This window comes from Fusarium phalaenopsidis (genome assembly GCF_050370095.1).
Source record: "Fusarium phalaenopsidis strain FUZ10S chromosome Unknown contig_32306, whole genome shotgun sequence".
Taxonomy (NCBI): Eukaryota; Fungi; Ascomycota; class Sordariomycetes; order Hypocreales; family Nectriaceae; genus Fusarium; species Fusarium phalaenopsidis.
Window position 1 is genome coordinate 1,248,373 of NW_028145403.1, and position 22,775 is coordinate 1,271,147.

A 22,775-nucleotide genomic window follows, 5' to 3' on the forward strand; every position below is an offset into this window, starting at 1 on the left:
GAGACTGTAATGAATGTCTGCAGACGTTTGAGGGCCATGGCGGTTTGGTGACCCTCCCCTTCCCTACACACACGGCAGCCTTTCTCCCATTAAATCTTGATGCGCCGCGAGTTCTTCCATCTGTGTCTGACTCAACAAACTCATCCACGTATACACCTGATCCTGGCACCAAACCTCAAACCTCTTCGGCTTTTGCCCCGTGGGATCGTCAATCATCTCCATCGCAATCAACCTCTCATCGTCCCAAAGACCAAAGCCGAGAGCCCGGAACGGACCAAACATTAAGCCTCGGCTTACGCGAGCTTGTCCCCTTGGGAATAGCAGAGGTTGTGCCCAGCGTAAGCCCTTGCAGCCGACAAGGACTTTATGCCGATGGTACGTGGAGGCGTCTCGTTTGTCGATACAGGGAAAATGAGGAGGAGGGGGGGCAGGTGACGGCCAAGCTGGCCTGATCCCTTCCGCGTTGATCAGTCGCGGGAGACTGAGGTGTTCATCTCCTAGCGGTCTGAATCCCGTATTGAAGAAGGCGCTCATTTCATTATGAATACCGCTCGTGTCGCCCGCGCAAGGGCAACCATCCGACACACTCTCGAGGTGTCGGATATAGATTAAGGCGGCCCAGAGGGGTTCTTGGGCAACCCAGATATTGGACTTGCCAAAGTTCCCCAGACATGTTCCAGATCCCATGTTGCGTATGGCTGCAACATCGCTGTCTGTCCAGTTAAGACGACCCTCGGATGCGGCATTGCTGAGCTCATAGCTGAGCTGCAGGCTCCAGAACCCAAGAGTGATGCGCTGCATCTCGTACCAAGATGCTTCTCCGCCAGCGTCGATGGTGTATGGTTGACCCCAGGGAAGCCCATCTGGTCGCTGGCTCCACGGGAGCGGCGTAGGTTGGAAGACTTTGTCAAGAAGATGGGATGGAGTGCAGGATTTGATGCGATCATGGAAGAATTCGAAGCACGAGCCTGCGAGGTTTTCGATACGTCGGGCGAGGAATATCATTTCTCTGGGTGAGAAGCACGAAGGCTCGGCCCGCATCACATCGCGAAGCCGGATAAGCGGGATGTTTTCACACTGAAGATCGGGAATACCTAGGCCCTGGTTGGATAGGAAATACTTTGCAATGAACGACCCGAGGTCAGTTGCGGGTTGATTTGATGGAGTAGTTTGCCGGGCGAGGGCGACTAAGCGTAGCATGTACGGGATCCATGTCGTTGATGTGAAGTCTTTGGACACTGGATGGTCGAGGACGGACTCGAGGACGTTGGCACCGAGGGTGCTCCCCATAAAGTGGAATACATACGGCGATGATACGGCAATGCTATAAAGGCTTTTGAGATCTGGCAAGTCGCTGAGGATAGGAGCCAGCAGCTCTGGCGGCAGTGTTGAAAAGACGTCCATTTTGCTGGCCGTGATCGAATCTGACGACAGCACAGAGTGTGTTCTTACCAAAGATTCTACCCCTCAGCTTGATGTCGGCATCACATCTCATCATCACGTGTGCAGTTTTTGGTTCCCCGGGTGTCTTTGCCCGTCTGGTCTTTGTGAGGGTGTGGTCACACGGCCAAACGGTTAAAGGAGGTTTCCGAAAGTGAACTGGATCGTCACGTCGTGAGGGGTTCCAAATGGCCGATGACGTCTTGTGACGACGCCTCTTTTCCGGGGTTCCATTGAATGGAGATGCTGCCAGACGTTGGAATTGTGATTGAGATTGATAAGATATCGAAGTCAACATGAATGATTTCTATTGTCGCTTGCTGCCCGTCGTGTTTGTTCCGCGCGACAACAAGCGATCACCACAGCGGGTCGTTCGGCGATCTTAGCGGTCCGCTGCCTCGGCATAGCGGGGAATGCTTACCCGCCCGCCCTGGAACTTGACCAATATCGTGGACCTCATTATTAAAGGCGAGGGAGGTTCTCATCTCACCAAGGTACATTTCTTCTAAAATGTCCTCTCAAGACGGCTCCCCATCTTATCCCTTTCGAGCTCCCTCAATGATCCGAGCAGCCGTCATCACCAAATTCTCATGTAGCCGGGACGCAACTACCTACCTGTACTCCAACAACATCCCTGCAGAAGTCTCAGATGAGTAGTGCTTATAAATGTGCGCTTCAATCTCATTTTTGGGCACGTAAAGCTCACCCAACAACTCTCTGACCATGTTGCCCTCACCCACAAGAGATGCAGCTGGAAGTGCAACAGTAGGATACACAACAAGTTCCAAATAGCTGTGTAGCCCCAATACTTGCTGGTGCCAGGTGGAGGCGCGGTAAACGGCGTGATAGAACACAGGTGATAGGACACATGGCCACATCAATGTCTTGGCTTCTCTCATGAGCCGCATAGAGCTGTCTGAACCTGTCCCTCGAGCTTTTCCGCTCCTGAAGAGTCGATTCAACTTTTGCGATGTTGACCTCACACTCGTTTAATATCCAGTCAGTGAGTGGATCGAGCGGTTCGGATCCCTCGTAACGGATTCTGTGGATGTCGGCGCCAGCATCCTCAAAGTAATTCGCCGTGAGAATTTCCCAAGCCTTACCATGTTCACAAGAGGTGAATGTTTTTACCGTTATCATGGAGCTGCGTATTCGACGCGCGGTTACCTTGTCCACCACGCGGCGTACGGGGTGTAGGGGGGTACAACGCCGTCGTTGAGTAGAATACCAAACGGTAGTCGGTCCTTCAATATGCAACCTTCTATTTTCAACCCACTTGTTTCAGCCCAACGCTTATCGTTGCACATTATGCCCAGCCGCCGCGTCTGTGCCAACAGTTCAGCAAATTCCCCCTTCCGTGATCGGAGGTGTGCTTGGCACGTGGCTTGGATTCTCAGCTGAAATGCAGGGTCAACGCCACATTCAGACTCGGCGAGCATTACTGCGAGATGCCTCGCTGACTGAGTTTGTGCTTACCGAGCCAGAAAGGGATGGCTAATGATATGGGCCCGACGGTTTTAGTTTTGAATCATTTTATATGCTCTCAAAATTATCTTGATACCATTCATTGTTTTAAGACACAAGGGACCGATGCGATATAAATCCCACAGCCTATGTCGATTACCAGGCTGTGCACACTACACAGGGAATCGGGCTGTAGGAAAGGGGCTTGCAGCCAAGTCGATCCGCCAAGCTGTATAGCCGCTGAGTTTCCGATACCCATTGGAGGGTGGTGTCGTAGAAAATAAGTACTTGAGGGGGCCGATTCCCTTCAACACAGTCGCATCACCCATTCATCCTACACCAAGAACTTGACTAGGCGCAACAAACACGTTTCGATATGGAGAGCCCCTCCAGGTCTACCCCTCATGCCCTCGAGTATCGAGCCTTGAGCATCTCGAGTTCAGATGAAGCACAGTCAGAGACGCCACCCAGAAAACGCGCCAACGAAGACCCTCATGGCCACTCTGCGGTCATGACGAGAAGCAATCTCGGGCCGGCGACGATTCTAGCCGATGTTGTTAGTATACTCTGCCCTCTCGCACTCCTCGGCTTCAGCATCGTCATTCTGCAGACAGAAGGTCGCGCAATTGATGAGACATATTTTAGCTACCAGAACGCCATAACAACGGTTAGTTGTATATAATATGTTGATGCGAAGTGCTAACCTTTGATATAGCTTGCTACCGCGTTCCCTATCATCTTTGCTGCCATCATGGGTCGTCTGATGTACCAGCTGTCGCGCTGGATGCTCGAGCGCGGAGCTACAATGGTGACGCTTGAACAGTTAATGGGCAGTCGGACCCTCGGCGCAGCTTTCTTAACGCAAGCTGAGCTCGGTGCCTTCAACCTTGTTGGTCTTGTCATAGTGTTCACTTGGATCTGGTCACCACTTGGGGGTCAGGCCCTGCTTCGAATGCTTGACTCAAGGCTAGACACAATTATTACCCCGTCGACGGTCGTTCATTTCGACACAGATGCAACGCCACAGTTTGAGGCCTGGTACGAGGTATCCGCTGTTCGCACCAGACATAGACGGAGCATAGTTGCCACGCCCCATTCCATGTACAATGCTGCTCTCCTCTCACCAGACTCCATCAGGAATGATAGCCAAGATCTTTGGGGAAACGTCAAGATACCCTATCTCCCATCATACGGCGATCTTGGTGACCCTGGATGGCAGAGAGTCCCTTCTTCTCCCATCTTTGAATACTCTGCATTGGTCGGCATCCCTATCAACAATATTTCGGTAGGAAACTCAAGCTTTCCCATTGAGACCACCTACGTACATCTCGACTGTTTCAGTTTGAAGAAGACATTATCCCCAAACGGAAAATTCATCGACATCAAGAACACGTCACTCGAAGGCCTGTCGCCTTCACTACCCAACGGCACCTGGCAAGGCTACAAGTCGAATGGTGCAAGCTGGAATCTTGCTGTTGATACTTTTACCGACATCATGTGGAGAAATTACTCCTTCTACGAGCGCCGCGGGCTCAACCGTTCGCAAATCAACCAACCGTCCATGTTTACCAACGAGGTTGGTGTGGAAGCCAACCCAACTACCCTACTTAAGCAAGTTGAGTACCCAAGAAGCGGCATGAGGCCGTCAGACTGGTTCTCTGCAAAATGTGGCGTGGTTCAACATTACGTCGAGTCTCGCATCAACTGCTCTCTGACCAGCCGTAATGCTCTACGAAATTGCACTGTCGTTGAGCAACGACCCTCGCAAAAAGCACACGCGCCCAAGGATATCTCATTCCTTTCGTTTCCAAGTATCTTCCGACAGCTGTCTCTTCAGATGCCAGGGGTTGCACAACATGACAGCGAACTCTATGGGTTGGAGCCTTCCCTGAAATACCTCCAAAATCCGTCCACTGCCAGCATGGGCTCCGAGCCTTTGCCCGCGCTGGAGAACGTCACTCAGGAACTGTTCAGCTACCGTCTAGGCCAACTGATAAACTCTTATCTCCTGATTGGGCAGGTTTTTGACAGTATCTTGAGCGGAAACAGTGATCCCGATGCTGTTTTCGAGCCAAATATTACAGTCTCGGTGGGGGTGACGAACCTCTCGGAGCTTTATCATGTATCTCGGGCGTGGACAGGAACCTTTATGTTCTCTTGTATTGTGCTTTTTGCGGGTGGTGCCCTCAGTGTTGTCTTTGTTCACTTAGCAACTAGTCCGGATGTGCTGGGCTTTGCTTCGACTGTCGTACGTGATTCCAAGCACATTGACACACCACCAGAGGCGGCAAAAATGGACGGCCTCGATTTGACAAAGTCGATGAAGATGAGGCGGATTAGATATGGCGTTGTCCACGGGGCTCCGGAGGCCGAGCCTTTGCTTGGAGTTGGACCTGAAGAGGCTGTTGAGAAGCTGAAGAGACTACAATGATAGAGTCGTAAGACCGATAGATGTACCTAAAAGAAAACTATCATTAACATACTTGATAAGTGAGATGATCAGACAAGTGAGATGATCAAAAATCCTAGCCCTTAAGATAGAAATCATAATAAAAATGCCATAAATTATTTAATTAATTAGAACTACTTACTATACTCTTCACCAAATATCTCAATCACTACCTGACACGTTCTTGCATTATGACCAGGCTTACCGCATATACCATAGCGCCGAACCCCCGGTCGCGCTGACCTTCCTTGACCACCACTCCTCGACGATTCCGCCACTACCTAAGCATCTATATCCATTTAATTAATCGCCTGCCTTCCTTCCTCTACTGTCATTACTCCTCTTTTCTGCAATCTAGTCCTTTTTGCCCTCCGGCGCCGGCTTAGTATCTTATTCGCCTCTCAAAGGCCTTTCACCTTAGCCCTTAATAATATAATCTCATGCATATTTCCCTTTATTGCCTTCATAAGAGACTTCATCGCCTCTATAATTGACTCTGGGGAGCTGCTATGGTGCCTTCTGATTTGTCTTTCAAGGTATTCAGACTAAGATCCGGCCTTAAGCATAGTCTTTGGGGTCCTTGAGACCCAAGGGGTAGAGAGTTTAACCCCCTCCTCGGTAGGCATTGGAGTCTATAGCTACACATTAAGCTTTGAGACTATACTTTCTGGGTCAAGGGGAATAAGGCCAGCGCCTTTAAAAGCCCCCTTAATATTTCTTTCCGTCATAGTAGCCTTATATGCTACGTAGAAGGCCGGGAAGAATTTAGTCTTTGAAACATGGGTTATAGAGCATCTAATCAGATACTCTATTTCTCGACCATAGGCCTTCTTTCGAAGCGCAAAGCACCCGACGTCAAGGGGCTAAAGTAAATGAGACGAATAAGGAGGCATACAAAGCCTGATGATCTTATTCTCCTCATAATATCTCTTGAATTTGATAGAGTGGTGACTTTCGTGGCTATTAAGGATTAGAAGATAATAGCGACTATTTATTCGCTTGGCTATGTACCGGTCAAAGTGCTTAAGCCACTCGAGACCGGTCTCGTTATCAGTCTAGCCGTTTTGGGTCGTCGCAATAGCCTAATCGCCCGGGAGGTTGCTTTCTCGGTACTAGTTAGCGAGGTGATATTAACCCGCACCGATGATAAACGGCGGGATCGCTTGGCTATCCGCATTGATCGCCTAAATAACCGTAATCCATTCCTGGTTACTAGGCTGCATTAATTTCGGCTTTAAACGCCTTTCTAAGCCTATGATAACCATTCCGCTTATAATTATACCCATAAGAAAGCCAGTCTCATCAAAGTTATAGATATTATTTAATCAGATGCCATACTTCGCGATTATATTCGCCATAAGCTAAAACTAATCGCGGATAATGGTTAGATCTTCGCACTTAGCTCTCTAGTAGTCATATTTCTGAAAAAAACGCGTCTTAAGCTCTAGGTGTCGCTTAACGAAGTTTAAAGCCTAGCGCACGCCAACTAGTGACGCGTCGCGGTCGGCAAGTAATTAATTAGCCATATCTTTCACACCACGCAGCCGGGGGGGGAATCCTCGCGAATCTAGGTCAAGAATAAAGTAAAGAAGGATCTCTTCCTCTAGATCAGATAGCTTACGTGATTTAGGGATAATATCAGCTCGGGCTTAAATGCCTTGATTGCGGTTAAAGAGAGTACTATAGTTGACTTTATAGATTCTTGCGGCTCGCCGGAGACTTAAGTTTAGGGTATTTTGATAGGCCTGAAGGGCAAGAAGAACTCTAGCCTCTCTATTTCCTTCTGACATATTAGGTGGTTGAGAATTAATTAATTAAATAGTGATGATGTAGGTTGAGGGATTTTTGATCATCTCACTTGTCTGATCATCTTACTTATTAAGTACGTTAGACAAATTTCGAAGAGTTTTTGTCCACTAAATGAGGATTAATAAGTTCATTTACTACGCACTTTGTGATACGATACACCGAACAGTGACGGCTCGGAAATGGAGTTCTAAAGAAAGTAAAATGTGAGGAGAACCGAAGGCAACCGAGGGGGCTGATGAATATCTCGGCCAAAGTTAATCCGAGTTGAAAGAAGCAATAAAAGCGGCCATTCGTGTAGGACCGCTTACCTCGAGCTTCAATTCATAGCATCCCGTCGAGCACCTCAATAACCTCTCATTCATACAGTCCAACATGTCCCAGTCAGGTGATTCATTCCTTCCAGATATTCTTCGTAAATTAGGCACTAAAACAATCACAGACTTCACCCAAGACGCTGTCAAGCTTATCACTGCTCGTCCGGGTCTACCAAGTCCAAACCCCACTCAAGCGGCATGGCAAGAACCCCCTCATCCAACCGTCTCCAATGCACAGTCTCCCGAGTTGCCAAGGGAGACTGACGTGGCCATCATCGGCTCTGGTATCACAGGTACTGCTGTCGCACACTACCTCTTGAACCATGGCGGAGATCTCCGGGTGACGATGCTGGAAGCTCGCACCGCCGTAAGCGGAGCAACCGGAAGAAATGGAGGCCATCTTGTCTCAGATAGCGACTCCTTGTTCCCGAGTCTCGTCAAGGAGGTTGGCATGGATCGAGCCGTTGAAACCGTCCGCTTCAGTGAAGCAAACATTCGTCGCCTCAAAGATCTTACAACACAGCTCAATCCCGAAGAGGGCGCCGCTGTCGAATTCCGCCACGTGATATCGACGACTGGTCTTGAGGATCAAGAGTCTTTCGAAGAAGCCGTCGATGGATTGAACCGGCTTCTCAAAGCTGTTCCAGATGGCGGCATCATGTACAAAGTCTGCAAGAAAGAAGATGCGAGTAAGGTGCGTGAGTAGATAATCTATTCGACAGAATACTCATCGCGCAAACTACAGGTCTTTGGCTTTCAAAATGTTGCAGGTATCGTGGAGCAACATGGAGTTGCAGCCCTGTGGCCATATAGACTGGTTACGGCAGTCCTGGCATCGTTGAGGAAAGACTTCCCCTCCCGTTTCAACCTCGAAACAAACACACCGGTTCTCTCCGTCAACCACAAGGATGAAACATCTCAGATACTCCCTTACACTGTCAATACGCATCGAGGGGTTCTGCGCGCCAAATGCGTGGTCCATTGCACGAATGGATACTCGGGTCACCTGATACCTAATCTCGTGGGCAAACTCTACCCTCTACGGGGAACAATGTCGACACAGAAACTAGGGCCTTCATTCCCTCATGTTGGCGACAGAATGTCATGGTCTCACATATCCAAAGGGACGTATGACGGTGAGACTGGTCATATCCACCTCGGGCTCTACTACGCTCAACAGAATGCCAAGACAGGAGTCATGTTTCTTGGCGGAGAGTCCCAAAGTTTAAGTGGCCTGCTGACGAGCGATGACTCGTTCGTTGGGAATGATGCACGCGATACTCTGACCTCGGCAGCACCGCGTATCTGGAAGGATGCTGCACCTGCCGAGCCGCTCAAAGTGTGGTCTGGAATCATGGGCTTTACGGCGGACGGCATGCCCCTTGTGGGCTGTCTCCCAGCGGGCCTCACTGGCCGGTCAGGTAGCGGTGAGTGGATTGCAGCTGGCTTCAATGGACATGGAATGGATAAATGCTGGCTTAGTGGAGAGGCCTTGGCTAGGATGGTTCTTGGAGAGGAAGTGGTTCTTGGCTTTCCAAGGGCGTATCTTTTGACTGCCTGGAGGATTAAATCCTGGACTGCCGAGAAGGCGGCGGAGACGCTGATGGACCATATAATGCTGGGTGGCACAGCTCCTACCAGCCAGATTTAATAGAAGAAAAGCCCAACATATGTATTCATGGGCACTTGACGTTGAAGAGGCACCACGGTAGGCAAAGTTCCCAACCATCGCAAGGGAGCAACTTTGATCATCTATGAAGTCTATCAAACTTATACTACAAGCCAAGCTCCTCGTAATCTCGAACCTTGAGCTTATCGCCAGCTTCTCGCAGGCCTTCCACGGTTGCCACAATTGTCTCCTCGAGTGTAGTCCAGCCAGGACGGCCCAAGTCTCGCAGTAGCTGCTCTGCCTTGGCACGACCCTCATACTCATTCGCGTCTCGGCCTCCAGCAAAGTTCTCAGGGAACGTCTTGCTTGGCTCATTCTTTCTGAGGACTTCCAAAACTGCGTCCCAGTTAAATCGACCGCCGTATGCAAAGATGCGTTGACCCTTGACGTGGTCTAGGATTCCGGCTGCGACATGTAGTCTGCCGGTGTCGTCGACGTCGACGAAATATTCTATTTGAAATATCAGTATTATTTGGAAACGATGGCGATGGAGTATCACATACGAGGAACCACAAGGCGGTGGACACCGGTCACCAGGCCGTTGTAAAGAAGGACAGGTAGGGCAGAGCTGCTCGGGTATCCCTGGTTTACTGGATCAATCGATCGCCCAAAGTTGAAGTTAGGGAGCACTATAAACACGTTAGATAGCGTACCAGATACCACAAACCCAACTTACCGGTGTTGACGACAATGTCAGGGCGCTCGTCATGGTGCTCCTTATAGTACTTCCACACCTCTTTCTCTGCCTGAGCCTTGCTAGCACCATAGGTATCGGAGGCTCGCTCCATGGTATACGGAGGATCAGCCCAGGCCTTCTTGATAGCATCCTCATTCCACGTCTCCTCTGTCACATTGATGCCAGTCTGGGAAGACTCTGCAATGACGGTAGCAGACGAGGATGATGTGTAAACGAAGCGCTTTACGCTCGGCTCCGCATATGCAGCCTTCAAGGCGTTGACAGCTCCGGCAATTACACCGGGGATGACATCGTTGGGGTTGGGGTCCAGAGACATATTGGAGGCTGAATGCACGACAACGGCGACACCTGGAGCAGTTGTCAGCAACCGGATCTACCTCTGCGCCCTCTTGTTCACATACCTTTGACGGCCTCAGTGAAAGCGCCCTCAGCGACCATGTCTGAAACCTGAAAGAACTCAAAGCGTCCTTGCCCATATTCCTTATCAAAGGCTGCCTTGAGCCAGGCGTTTTTCTCGGGGTTACGAACAGTTCCACGGACGTTGTAACCGAACTCGAGGAACTGCTTGGAAATATGGGAGCCGAGGAGACCATTGGCTCCCGTAACAAGGACAGTGGAGCCCTTTGGCACGGCGAGGTTGTCAAGAGGAGCCATTGTAGCTGAGTCGGGGGAGAGGAGTATGGATGATGATGAAAGGTGTGTAATGAGGTAGTTAGGAGAACACACAGGATATCCTGTGACTTTTATAACTTACGGTTGGGGAAACTCATTTCACATCCTTCCAGGACCGGGGGGACTGCTTAATCATCCTTTCAGGATCGGGTAAATTCAATGTCGCAGAATAATGGAACTGTGTTCAGCTGGTTGAATTGTCCGCACAAATCCGCACCAACTCCGCTCGCTGATGCTTCAAGTCCGCAACCACATCCCAGCCCTCGTGAGATTCGGTTTTCAGCTGCCGCGGACTTTAATACGATCCGCCTTACCGCCGTAACATAGCGAATCGCTCTTCAAAATAGACACCTGTGCCGTCAAAGGATGCAAAACCTTGACCTTGGCGGGCGGACTGGGCCATCATGCCATCATTGATGGCTAGTCTACCAAGATTCATTTGAGTTCGCAACTCCGCCTCTGCTGACCACCCAATCGCATAAGAGTTACCGCTTCGGGCAGCCCTGCAAGAGCCTTGTTGGATAGATCTCGGAGTGATCTAACTCCCAGTTCTGGCGAATTACCCATAGGTTGCGACCTTTTATGCTAGCTTGGCTTTTACTCCTACGTCATTGCAGCATGTCGAATAATGCGTACATATTCGGTACTAGCCTCCTCTACACGTATTACGAGATTGGCCATAGTAAAGCGAGTTCACTCGCAAGATTCAATTTTAAGACCTTACTACCTGTCTTGCAAGATAATCCATCATGAAATTACAAAACTGCCAGCTCTCGCAGTCACCTCCTGGTCTTTCTCAATCCCCGCCAAAAAGATACCCGACACGAGATCTTAAGCGCTCTGACGCCGACGTAAATGTAGCCTTCATCTGCGCCATCTTGGTCATGTCATCTAGACATGCCACGACAGCAGCATAATACTCGTACTCGGGATCGGTTGAAGGCATGTTTTGCAGCTCATCTTTCAAGTCTCGCACGCCGCTCCAGGTATGTACCTCAGACTGGTAAAAGCCATGTTTCAACAGATATTTAACAGTAGCTAATCTCTGATCACGGGGAATTGGGTGTTCGCCGCTCCCTAGGGGCACCACCGGAGGATTGTAGTATAACGGTCCGAAGATGGCGTTCTCTAGGAGACCTAGTGAACCTTGTGAAGGCTTCTTATGTGGGCGAATATGGCCTGACAGCAAAGCCCACTCAATGTATGGTAGGATGGAGAACCGAGCAGCCAGCCCCACGAACGTGTTGTCAGCGTCGAATCGGGCTGGGGCCCAGCAAGATCTTATCTTCCAGCGGTCCTCCCCTCCTAGCTCTCTGCATGTCTCTTCAAGTGAGTTTAGACATTTAATGACCTTTTTAGAATTCTGTGGGGTGAATAAGACTTTGCTGGCGCGCCAAAAAGCATCCGTTACTGCATTTCGCAGTTGGGCGTCAAACTCTGACCATGTGGGACTCCTGCAGGACAAGGTAAGTGTATCTGCCTCGAGGAGATAAATATGAGTGTCGAAAGTCTCCTGTGATGCATTGCAGATGCGTCCCCATGTCTTGGGATTTGATGCCCATTCCCGCGCAGTGCGGTGGATGAAGTCGACGAAGCCGTGCCCCTCTGAGTTTAGCTCCAAGATGCCCTTGGTGCAGTCGACGAGTTTTCTCTTCCATTGCAGTTTAAGAAGAATCTTGGCGTTAGTGTTTGTTTGAAATTCGTCAATATATCTTGGTGGTAGCTCAGTTGAGTATGGCTCAACTTGGACCGAGCACTGTTTCAAGGACTCAACAAGCTACATGGTCAAGAATGACACGGGGCCCCTTACGGCCCTCATAATTTGCATCATGACGGAACCCATTGGCAACTTATCGGGCTGAACTCTAGCCCAGATCTTCTCATAGAGAGCTCCCAACTCCGAGGGGAGATCTTGGAGTACCTGTTGAATGTCGACAGCCTGGGTTGGCGATTCGCCGTCTGCCAGGACATCTAACGGGAGCCGAACAAGAGAGACCCATTGAAAGACTCCATTCGCCTTGGTGACACTATCACTAATCAGCTGAGAGGTGGCTTGGGGATTCAGAGCTAGATGCTCGGCCCAATTCTTGTTCTCTTGAAAACTTCCAGCGACAAGGTTGATCATGTCATTGCGAGTGACCAGATGCATCTCAAAGACTGGATCTTGGCCGTATTCATCGTTGAACGCGTTACAGGGCCGACTTGCCACACAGACCTTGAGCCCTCTTTGTCGCTGTGGAACCGAGATACATATCATTGGATGGTCGCACTGACTTACTTGACGAGAGTAAGCTTAGTAGATAGTAGCACTAACTTTACGGCATTAATCTTATTGTAAGGTAGCACTGACTTACTTTACGAGGTTAAGCACTACGTAGTACGTAGTTGAAACCAAAAGGTAGAAGAATACAGTACAAAGAAGTCATTTTGCCTGAGTCTATTTAAAGGACCCTCCTTCCCGTGAAGGGAAATCATCCCAGCTAACACAGCACCCACCATCTCCTCTAGAAATCAAACCGGCAGCATCCAGTTCCTCATCTTTCAGAATGCGAATCGGAAAAGTCATCACCATTCTCTACCTCACCATGGGAGCCTCCTCATTTAAGATCCGTTCCTTCAAAGGCCGAGGCTACACCGGTGAGTCCGAGATCTTCAATGTCTGGGGCAACGCCTGTGCTGCCCCTAGCTGCCCCACACAGTCCTTCCAAATATTGGCCTACGGGCGTCATCGCCAGAGGGCTTACTTTTACAACTCGAATTCGTGTTTAGGTAGCATTAGAGATTGGTGGGCGGATGGTGGGAGTGACAAGTTCAAGAAGGGACGGTGCATCAACATCGGGAATACGGCTAGGGCCCATGCCTCATGGTCAAGGTAGAGGGGGGAGAATCCTTGTGCAGTAGAGAGCATGGGATATTGAAGCCGTGTATAAGTTCAGTCGCCGTGGTCTAGTTCCTCCACGGACCATTAGATTGTTTCTGGGAAGATGAGGCTCAGAGATATTCTCCTTCTATGAGACTGGCCAGTGACGGAGAGTCACAAACGTGCCCACTTTCTAGTTAGGATAGCGGGGAGCAGCCTCTATGCATCTAGAACATCTGAGAGCAGCATGTCAGAAGGGAACGAGAATGCATCAAAAGAGCTGGGGATGAGCCAGTACATCGTTAAATCGAACCGCAGCTCGGCAAACTAGAATCACCGAGCACCGAAACCCGAAAGCGAGGATCCTGCCCTCGGGGAGGGGCCAGTGTCAGCCACCCGATCCCACGGGCCACTGCCGACTCTCCCGGGGGGGTTCGAATCCGCCCCACGCCGTCAGAATGCTCTGATACAAAACGCCGAAGCGTCCTGATCCTATGCACTAGGTGGGCCGGTCCATCTGGACAGATGGTATCGGGCCATGGTGATCTATCTAGGGTTGCCTTGGAGCCCCTGTGTACTTTCGCTGAACTTACTAGTGGGCAAGTAAGGCCGAACTTTGGCATCTTTGGCATCTCCCTACACACACAGAGACCCGTGGACTGGACAAACGGCATATGGGGCTCGAGGGCAACCCATCTATAAAAGGCGTGGCTTGCGCGGTCCTTCTACATTCATTACCCTCAAGCCCAATATTTCTTCCCTTGCATTGACCATCTATCTCATCACCACCATCCTCACCATGTCCAGGCGTTCCGTTGACGATATCCTCACTGAGCTTGAACCTCTGACAAGCCAGCTGGATCCCAAGGATGTCATCACTCAGTCTCACCCGGACTACGGTGTGCATGTCACGACCTTCTCGACCAAGAAGGATCTTCGCCCTCCAGTAGTCTTTGTACCTTCCGAGACCGAGGCACTGTCCAAGATCATCCGTTTTCTTTACAAGTCCAAGCTAGACTTTCACATTCGAGGCCATGGTTTTGGCTCCCCGTCTGCTCAGGATGCCATGATCAGCCTGCTCCGGTTCACCAGCTTTGAGTATGACACGACGAGAAAATTGGCAACTATCGGAACGGGGATCACCTGGATCGAGGTCGCCAAGAATATGCGGGAGGTTGATCCAGAATACAGTGGTACGTCGTAGCGGCACAGGCCTGTCTTCCCTCGTCGCGGGAATTTTCAGAGCACTAAAGACAATGTTTTTGCAGTGGCTGTTGCGAGAACTCCGAGTGTCGGTGTCGGCGGCTCCATCCTTCATGGCGGATACTCTTGGATGACTAGCGAGTTTGGATGCATCTCTGACCCTGTGAACTTTGTCGACGCAGAGGTCGTCAAGTACGATGGCACGATTGTCATGGCTTCTACCGAGCCAGACCTCCTTTGGGCCCTTCGAGGAAGTGGTGGAGGCTTTGGAGGTACGTGGGAAAGCCCAGAGCCTTTTATGCCAAAGCAAACTTGGTCCCCTTCCTAATGATGGGCCAATGAGCTGACTCGGATTGTCTAGTCATGACCAAGGCTGTGCTCCGCGCACACCCGTATTCGACTGCAATCTGGTCCGGCATTATCCTGATCCCTCGCAAGGACCTGCGAACACTGGCACAGCAGATCCTCCGTTTCGTTTCCAAGCCTCAACACCCAAAGGTGAACTGCCTCGCGTACCTGGTCCAAGAGTTCATGCTCTCCAAGCTCCTGGACGAGGACCAGCTCCGGTCTGTTACCGGAGATATGCTCGGGGTCCATGTATTCGATGGCTGCGGCGAAGCTCATGGCCGCGAAGCCTTCAAGTGGGCACTCGAGATGCCTGGCGCCGTCGACTTGACCACCGTGACAGACATGAAGGGCGTGGTTGACATGCAACGTTTGTTCCCCCAATTTGCCCCGGTGACCTTGCGGTTCTCTGACGAAATGCGTTCTGTTCAGAAAATGTTGCCACCCTTCGAAGCACAATGACCAATTTCCGGGCTCTGCCTCTGGCGATGGCAGACCTAGATGAGGACACGATTGTCCGCACTATCGAGTGGCATGACAGGGTGCGGCATGTCGACCCGCAGATTCACGGGTTGACGATGACGGTCTTGGAGCTTCTTGTTTTTGTGAGTTCTGTTGGAAGACGAGTCCCCTTTCCTAGGAAATTCGCCGATCTAACAGTCTTGTCAGGCTCCACCTATTGGCGGCATCTCCGAGGTCGCCTGGCCTCGTCCGCTGGACGCGAAGCATTACCTCTTGATCATCACTGGCTGCCCAGCAAATGGCACTGATGAGCAGGAGGCAAAGGCCCGGGACCTGATCCTGAACGCGCCGCAGGAGATTCTAAAGGACCATGAAGCTGATGCCATGGTTATGCCCCCCGGATTGGATGACCTGCAGGACCCCAAGAAGGTGAGTCTCATTCCAAATTGCCCTTGGAAATCTTGTTGCATGTGCTAATCTTGCTAGTCATATGCCCTGCATTGGGATAAGTTGGTCGAGCTTAGGAGGAAATATGACCCGGAGCTGAGATTCAAGGCAATTATTAACCCTTGAAGAAGGAAGCGATGGCCTAGGCATTGTCGAGGGGCTCGTGATCATACACTTAGATGGTTTCTATCGGACTTTGTCGTGATGTTAGAAGGTGATCGTCGTGAGGGCAGACGAGGGAAGGGGGTGGGATATCACCAAGTGATGCGGTCTGTTTTTGTCCTCAGCAGCATTTCTTCCCCAATGCGCATCTGACAAATTAGCAATGGATACAACACCCACGAGGAACCCGCATCAATGTGGTTGTAGCCAGAAAGCTTATGTATATCCTCGAGACCACTGACAAGGGGGTTGGGGGAAGAAGTGCACCTTCCCAGGCCGCGAGGTACCGTCCGCGAGTCAGCCTTGTCAATTGAAGCTATTCCAACGTAGCATTCCGTGTTCAGGAAACCTGGTTCAAGAACATCCTAAGCCTCTTGGACAGCTGCGCGTGCGTTCAGTGTCGTAGAGATTTGAGTCCTTTTACCGCATCTCCCACCTCGATTGGGATTGCAATCCGGTAAAGAGGGAAGCTAAGCGATAAAACTAAGCCTATCCCCTGATCTTTAAAGTTCTATGGTCGGCAAGGGTGGTGGCCAAGGTGTGGTCAGGGGCGCGATAGACAGGTAGAGCTAACTAGACAATTGCCTGATAAGCTGTGTTAGATATAGGAGTCCAATCCTGTTCCTAGAAGATGCCGGGTTCCTAACGTACCAAGATCAGCTAAAGAATATGCTTATTCCAGAAGGCCTAGTTGACAATGTCATGTATACTGGCCGTTTCCAGCAGGTTGGTGGGCTTGCGGGGTTGCTTGAACATGGCTTGGAGAAGATCGTGCGCAGCCCTGGACGCCAGGGGAACCGGAAAAGCCGATGAGCGAGGCGCTGCTGTAGGTGTCCGTTGTTGACTGTCAATGTCCTGGTGGTTGTGTGCCGTTGCTCTGAGAAGAAGAAGAAGAACAGGGCGTATTTCGAGGTGGCGTGCACCAAAGTCCAGCTGAACGCACTAAACCCTATCCCCGCGTTGCTAGTGGAGTCGCTGGTGCAAATGATAGTAAACGGCCGTTGGAAAGAAAACCTAGGGATCGGCTACGTAGGGTGCGCTACAGCGTGGCCTGGACGGAGGCCGAGTCCGATTAGATAGCAACGAGGAGGAAGGGTGGGCGCGTTTCTCAATAAAAAGACGGGACGAAATCCCCCCCGGCTTCTGTCCCTGCATGAAGTTTTGATCGTCCGTTTCTTCCCACATGGGATTCGCCATGGATAATCCAACGCTGCTCCTCCTCTGACTCTTCAGCTGCCTCGCCCTCCTCGTCATAGGGACGAGGCTCGTCTGGAGGAAAGTCGCCAGACAGCCGCTCAGCCTGGGCGACTACCTCACCATGGCGGCCTGCCTATGCTATATCACTAGGCTAGCCTTGGTATACGTCGTGCTAGTGTGGGGTCAAAGCCGTGCAGCAGGGGGCGGGTGAAGGTAGTATTCTCAGCACCCCAGCTAATGCCCAAGTTTGGGCCTCCGGTCTAAGGCTTGGGCGCCTTCTCAGCCACCTGCGTATCGTATTGAGCTTTGGTTGAAGCGGAGGGCAGCACAGTCGCCGTCAGCCGCTCGCCGGCAACTAGGAGGAAATTTCTGGAAGAGCGGCGTATCTAATTTGAGCTTCCTACGGCACCCAACAGCTCTCAACTCCCGACGACGAGGACATTTGGTTGATTTACAGATTTGGCTGGACAATTCTGCCCAACCAACACCTGGGTACTAAACATATCAAGCGTTGGGAAAGATATGAAGCTTGGGTAAAATAGCCATATCGTTCATGATTCGGCTGACGATGGCATGAGACTTCTTGAGCAACTGGAGACGCCAGGTTCATCTCTGCGCCACAACTCATTGAACAGAGTTATTTAATAAGAAGAGCGACCCGCTGTCGAGGGATAATAGATTTCTGCGGCGGAAGCGGCCGGGAGGCGGTCGGATATGAGCGAGAAAGAGGCCACCGCTGGACTTCCCGTGAACAGCGCTGTTGAGGCTCGAGGGACACGCTATGCTGGGCGACGGAGGCTCTTTGCAGAGGCTCAGAGTATGAGAGCTCATTGCTTTCCCATTACTGCGAGATGTCACTGACCATGGATTGACTCGTTTAGAGACGTGACACTCAAAAACACTCCGCTGAGTGCACTCTCGTCTTAGTCTCTTAGCTTGCTGCTACCAAATTTCACACCATCTCCTTTCTCTTTGGCAATAACTTCCCCAAATGCAGCCACGATATCATGCTCGGCAATCCAGTATGGATCCATCCTGTCAAGTACTCTCTGGCGAAGCTGCTCATCTGTCTCAGGTTTCCCGTCCTCCAGCTTGAGCTTTTTGCCTGCAACAGCCTTATGAACAGCACCCAGAAGTTTGTTCACCTGTGGCTTTCTTGTCGCCTCATAAAGCTCAAATATTCTGCCAATCTCGGCTAACGAGGGCTTCCGGATTGATGAAGGAGGCCAGACGTGGAGAAGAGCTAGGGACAGGGCGTGGGCGTCATTGATGGCTAGAGATCCTCCAGCTGCAAAAGCACCGCCATGACCATGTGCGGCATCGCCAACAAGGACAACCCTATTCTCGAATGACCAGGTTTCAAGGGGGTCGCCGGTGTAGTTGGGAAACTGCCTGATGTAGGGAGCAGCTTGGGTGAAGGCACGAATAGCAGGGTGCCAGTCCTAGGAAAGAGGTTATCAACCTAAAGTGTTCCAGACTTGGTAATAAGCCACTTACCTTGTACAACTCCCTGAACTGTTCAACATCACCCACGTCATCCCATTTGACGCCTTGTCCTGGTGTGTTGGGGTCATTGGGATCAGCGTTATACCCCCCTACCACGGTGAAGAGTCCCTTGCCTACGAAGTTATTATCAGAAATATCGAGTAGTAAGTCAAAATACAGAACACTCACCTAGCGGAGACTGGAAAAGGTGTCGTCCGTGACCAATCTGTGCGGGGTGAATAAGTCAACAGTCTATTTAGCTCTTGTCTTGTAGAACTCACCCAGTGAGCAGCGTCTTCAGGGTAATCAATACCATCTAGCAAAGAAGCGTCGTAGACGGCCCGGAGTGCCACCCATCCGGTCCAGCGAAGTGTATGCGATGGTACAAACGTCTTGCGTACGCGCTGCAATTATCAACACACTGGCCAATTCATGGACGAATTGAGGACTTACAGAATGCACACCATCTGAGCCGATACAAATGTCCGCTTTCGCAATTGTACCATCTTCAAATGATAGAGTTACGCCTTCTCAGCAGTTAGTCTCAATGTTAACCGTGTATTCACTGGGAAAGCTGCTAACCTTCGCGTGCGTCCGCCTTGATGTTAGTTAACTTCTTGCCAAAATGGACAATCTCGCTTGGAAGGTTTTCGTAGAGAGCCTTGTTAAGATGGGCTCTGTGATAGCGCGTCGTGAAGTGCCTCTTGTCTTTGACATTGTGATGCTCGTCATGATCGATAATCTCTCCAGTTTTCCAATGTCGATAGATCATTGGCCACCCGGACTTCTGTCGATACAGGATATCGCCAGTAAGAGCATTTTCAACTCCAAGCTTGTCCAAAGAGCTCAGACCGTTGGGCCCGAGTCCAATACTGGCACCGATCTCAGTTAATTCTGGTGCACGTTCGTAAACCTGAACGTTGACTCCTGGATGTTTACGCAAGGCGATGGCAGTGATAAATCCGGCGATGCCACCACCTGCAATTGCAATGTTGAGTTTGGGTGCCCCATTAGAGATGGGGGGAACATCCGAACTGGAGTTTGGCGCCTCTTGACCCATGGCGGAATTTGTATACCTAGGTACGAGGTGTTGGTGTAAGGGCCATGGGATGCCCATCTCTGACCAAGCACTTGGCTCTCGATGACGACTTTGGACTCACAATAAGTAACACGAGATTGTAGTACAATGTCAAGCCCCAAGTCCTCCGAAATCGCGCACAGCACCAAGCAACTCTCGTCGTCGGAGTCTCAACATGCCATGCAGTCGCAATACTCCGACAGCTCTAACCATAACAAGGCCTTGGAAAGGGACTAAATCCTGGGGTCGGCATCCACGGCTTATTTCCGTCCCAAGCGCACCATACCAATCCTCGGCTATAGTTTCGACGTTGATGGAATAGTGGTCCCTGATCGCGCAACTGACGCATACTCGAGAGTGATTTGATACCATTGCGAGGATTACTAATGAGTATGCCTGCCGATCTGCATCCCGTCCCCGTTTATAGCAACATTAGGCATCTGTCCTAGTCAGAAGAAAGCACATTTTCTGCGGGACTTTATCTTCAAGCTTAACGTTGTGTCGGGTACACGGCACAGGATCCATTGCGTGATAGATGCTACCTTACGCGTGCTAGGATATTGAGCCTTGACACCATCTGATTAGGCGAGGAGATGATTATATCCTCTCCAGGTGGAGTGGAATCTCTGAAACTGGAGATAACGAGCTCGACAGGGCTTATTGCTACGTCGGACGTCCCCCGCTCAGATGCTATCCCACCCGGTATGGGGTTATTCGCAGATACGCAGCTAATCCTAATCTCCGCGGGCATTCGAAGCGTGATGGGAAAGTATTCTGAGCTTTCACGCACAGCGATGGGAGCGTTTCTTATCTGACCACGGCTCCCTGCACATCATCCGAATAGCTGGCAGCCCTCTCCCTTTTCTTGCGCCATCATACCGCTCTCTCCCCTGCAATGGGTTCTATACCGCAAGATGGCACAGCCGCCCCTTCAACTGAAGCACCGACCTTTGGTCAAGGCACCCGCGTGGCTGTCGTTGGCTCCGGGGTAAGCGGTATCTGCGCCGGTGCTCACCTGCTCAGGCAAGGGGCCAACGTGGTGGTGTTTGAGCGATCAGGTGTATCATCTGGTGTTTGGAACTTCGATCCGAGAACGGACTCCAACAGTGTAATATACCCCAGCAAGCCAGCGTCGCTAGGGGATTATGCGACGTCGGTCCCTGGCCAGTTTCTCCCACAACAACTGAGCAAGCAGCACCATCCACTGAAAACCTCTGATGGGGATGCCCTCGAGGTCGCCTTTGCTCCTCCTGGACCGGCATACTCTGGGTTAAAGAACAATGTCCCGACCAGGTTGCTGTACAGCAACCTCAAGCCCTGGCCAAAAGGAACTCCCGAAAACGTGAGCCACTGGGAGATTGCGAAATATCTCCAAAACCTCAGCACCGAAAATGGCCTTGACGAGGTCACTCTCTATAATACCCGAGTCGAGAGTGCTACAAAGTCGCCAGATGGATCAACGTGGATCATTAGAACTATCACTTTGCTCCCAAAAGATGGTTCGCCGCGGATTGTTGAGAGGTCATGGGATTTTGATGCCATCGTCGTCTGCTCTGGTCACTACAATCTCCCTCGTGTTCCTGATATCCCAGGGCTGAGCCAGTGGAAGGAGCTGTTCAAGGACAGGATCAGTCATACGAAGGAGTATCGCAACCCGAACCGCTTTCGAGAAAAGAATATCCTGGTTATCGGAGGCGGTACCTCGTCTCTCGACGTTTGTCGAGAGTTGAGCGACGTGACTACAGGCGTCTATCAAAGTACCCGAGGAGGCCAATTTGATCACCCGACAGATGTTCTGCCCCAGATCGTCAAGAGGGTTGGCGGTGTGACGGGGTTCACACTGGACTCTAATGCTATTCCCAAAGGTGGTCTCAAGGAGCAATCACCTATCCCGGGCCAGATTGTCTTGAAGGATGGGCAAACCCTCAAAGACATTCACCACGTCATTGTGGCTACGGGCTATCTCACCTCGTTCCCGTTTCTACCCCAATATCACAACGACAGCCTGAACCCCGACGATGCTACCCCAGAAGTGTTGGTCACCTCGGAAGCAAACATGGTGCATAACCTACACAGAGATATCTTCTATATCGAAGATCCGTCTCTATGCTTTGTCGGAATTCCGTACTACGTTTCCACCTTCTCCGTGTTTGACTTTCAAGCACAAGCCATCGCACGCGTTCTCACCGGGAAGACACGCCTACCCAGTAAGCAAGCTCTCCGAGACGCCTACAACAAGAGGATCAGCCTGAGAGGAAGAGGGCGAAACTTCCATAGTTTGGCAGAAGAGGGTGCTGAGCTTGCGTACATCAAAGATCTTGTGGACTCTGTGAATGGGACCGCGACGGGTCCAGACGTTGAGCCGATGCAGGGACACACGGAGGAATGGCTTGCAACTCATAGAGCGTACAAGAAGAGAAGAAATTTGTTCCGGCAAGGCAAGATTAAGACGTTGATACCTCTAGACGAATTCCTGCGTCTGAAGTTCTAAACGACAGATGATACCTGGGTTGCCCGGGATTCAATACGAAACAGTTCCGTTTCCTGCCGTCTACTCTACTTCCACATTATAACCATATCTCACTAGCTATGTAGAAATCTTGGCCGTATCCTAGGGAGACTCGTCACTATTGGCTAACAGGCACCTGTCATGATCAGCGAACGTGTCAACTCAGATCTCAAATGGTCAGCACCACATTACGTGTTGGCACTTCACCCCGCGACTGTTGTCCAATAGCCTGAACAGGTTAGCCAATGCATTTTTTGTCGAAGAGCTTAAGGTTCGAAGATCTTGACGGATTTTGCGTGCGGAAATAGCTCAATGCAAGTGATAAATCGTCAAACCCCCACCCATCCAAGATAGAAAAGGCAAAATCCCCAAAGATCGGAAGTGCCCCGACGCCAGCATGCAGGGTACTCGAACTAGTAGTATCCATGCTCCTTCGGATACAGGCTTCCTATAGCGTGCTCGAACCTCCGGCCGAGTTGGTTCAAGTTGCCCCCTTGTTGACCCATGTTTCAT

At 50.8% G+C, this 22,775-nt stretch overlaps 7 protein-coding genes across 7 annotated transcripts; 4 read left to right on the top strand and 3 right to left on the bottom strand.

Moving 5' to 3' along the window:
- Window positions 1-63: 63 nt before the first annotated feature.
- On the bottom strand, window positions 64-1,404 carry LRP88_11244 (uncharacterized protein; the record flags this gene model as incomplete). The annotated part of the gene is made up of 1 exon (XM_083247675.1): window positions 64-1,404. One exon carries the CDS (start codon window positions 1,402-1,404, stop codon window positions 64-66), a length of 1,341 nt encoding a protein of 446 aa, XP_083096823.1.
- A 1,876-nt stretch (window positions 1,405-3,280) lies between these two features.
- On the top strand, window positions 3,281-5,335 carry LRP88_11245 (uncharacterized protein; the record flags this gene model as incomplete). The annotated part of the gene is made up of 2 exons (XM_083247676.1): window positions 3,281-3,571; window positions 3,620-5,335. The coding sequence occupies 2 exons, from the start codon at window positions 3,281-3,283 to the stop codon at window positions 5,333-5,335; spliced, it is 2,007 nt and encodes a 668-aa protein (XP_083096824.1).
- A 2,199-nt stretch (window positions 5,336-7,534) lies between these two features.
- On the top strand, window positions 7,535-9,127 carry LRP88_11246 (FAD dependent oxidoreductase-domain-containing protein; the record flags this gene model as incomplete). The annotated part of the gene is made up of 3 exons (XM_083247677.1): window positions 7,535-7,547; window positions 7,602-8,170; window positions 8,222-9,127. The coding sequence occupies 3 exons, from the start codon at window positions 7,535-7,537 to the stop codon at window positions 9,125-9,127; spliced, it is 1,488 nt and encodes a 495-aa protein (XP_083096825.1).
- A 124-nt stretch (window positions 9,128-9,251) lies between these two features.
- On the bottom strand, window positions 9,252-10,496 carry LRP88_11247 (uncharacterized protein; the record flags this gene model as incomplete). Its single annotated transcript, XM_083247678.1, has 4 exons — window positions 9,252-9,595; window positions 9,649-9,774; window positions 9,822-10,190; window positions 10,244-10,496. The coding sequence occupies 4 exons, from the start codon at window positions 10,494-10,496 to the stop codon at window positions 9,252-9,254; spliced, it is 1,092 nt and encodes a 363-aa protein (XP_083096826.1).
- A 3,677-nt stretch (window positions 10,497-14,173) lies between these two features.
- LRP88_11248 (FAD binding domain-containing protein) lies at window positions 14,174-15,957 on the top strand (the record flags this gene model as incomplete). The annotated part of the gene is made up of 6 exons (XM_083247679.1): window positions 14,174-14,567; window positions 14,643-14,849; window positions 14,939-15,292; window positions 15,355-15,527; window positions 15,592-15,813; window positions 15,871-15,957. 6 exons carry the CDS (start codon window positions 14,174-14,176, stop codon window positions 15,955-15,957), a joined length of 1,437 nt encoding a protein of 478 aa, XP_083096827.1.
- Window positions 15,958-18,113: 2,156 nt separating this feature from the next.
- Window positions 18,114-19,735, bottom strand: LRP88_11249 (uncharacterized protein; the record flags this gene model as incomplete). Its single annotated transcript, XM_083247680.1, has 6 exons — window positions 18,114-18,632; window positions 18,688-18,809; window positions 18,865-18,901; window positions 18,957-19,079; window positions 19,129-19,202; window positions 19,258-19,735. The coding sequence occupies 6 exons, from the start codon at window positions 19,733-19,735 to the stop codon at window positions 18,114-18,116; spliced, it is 1,353 nt and encodes a 450-aa protein (XP_083096828.1).
- A 913-nt stretch (window positions 19,736-20,648) lies between these two features.
- Window positions 20,649-22,244, top strand: LRP88_11250 (uncharacterized protein; the record flags this gene model as incomplete). Its single annotated transcript, XM_083247681.1, has 1 exon — window positions 20,649-22,244. One exon carries the CDS (start codon window positions 20,649-20,651, stop codon window positions 22,242-22,244), a length of 1,596 nt encoding a protein of 531 aa, XP_083096829.1.
- Window positions 22,245-22,775: the final 531 nt, after the last annotated feature.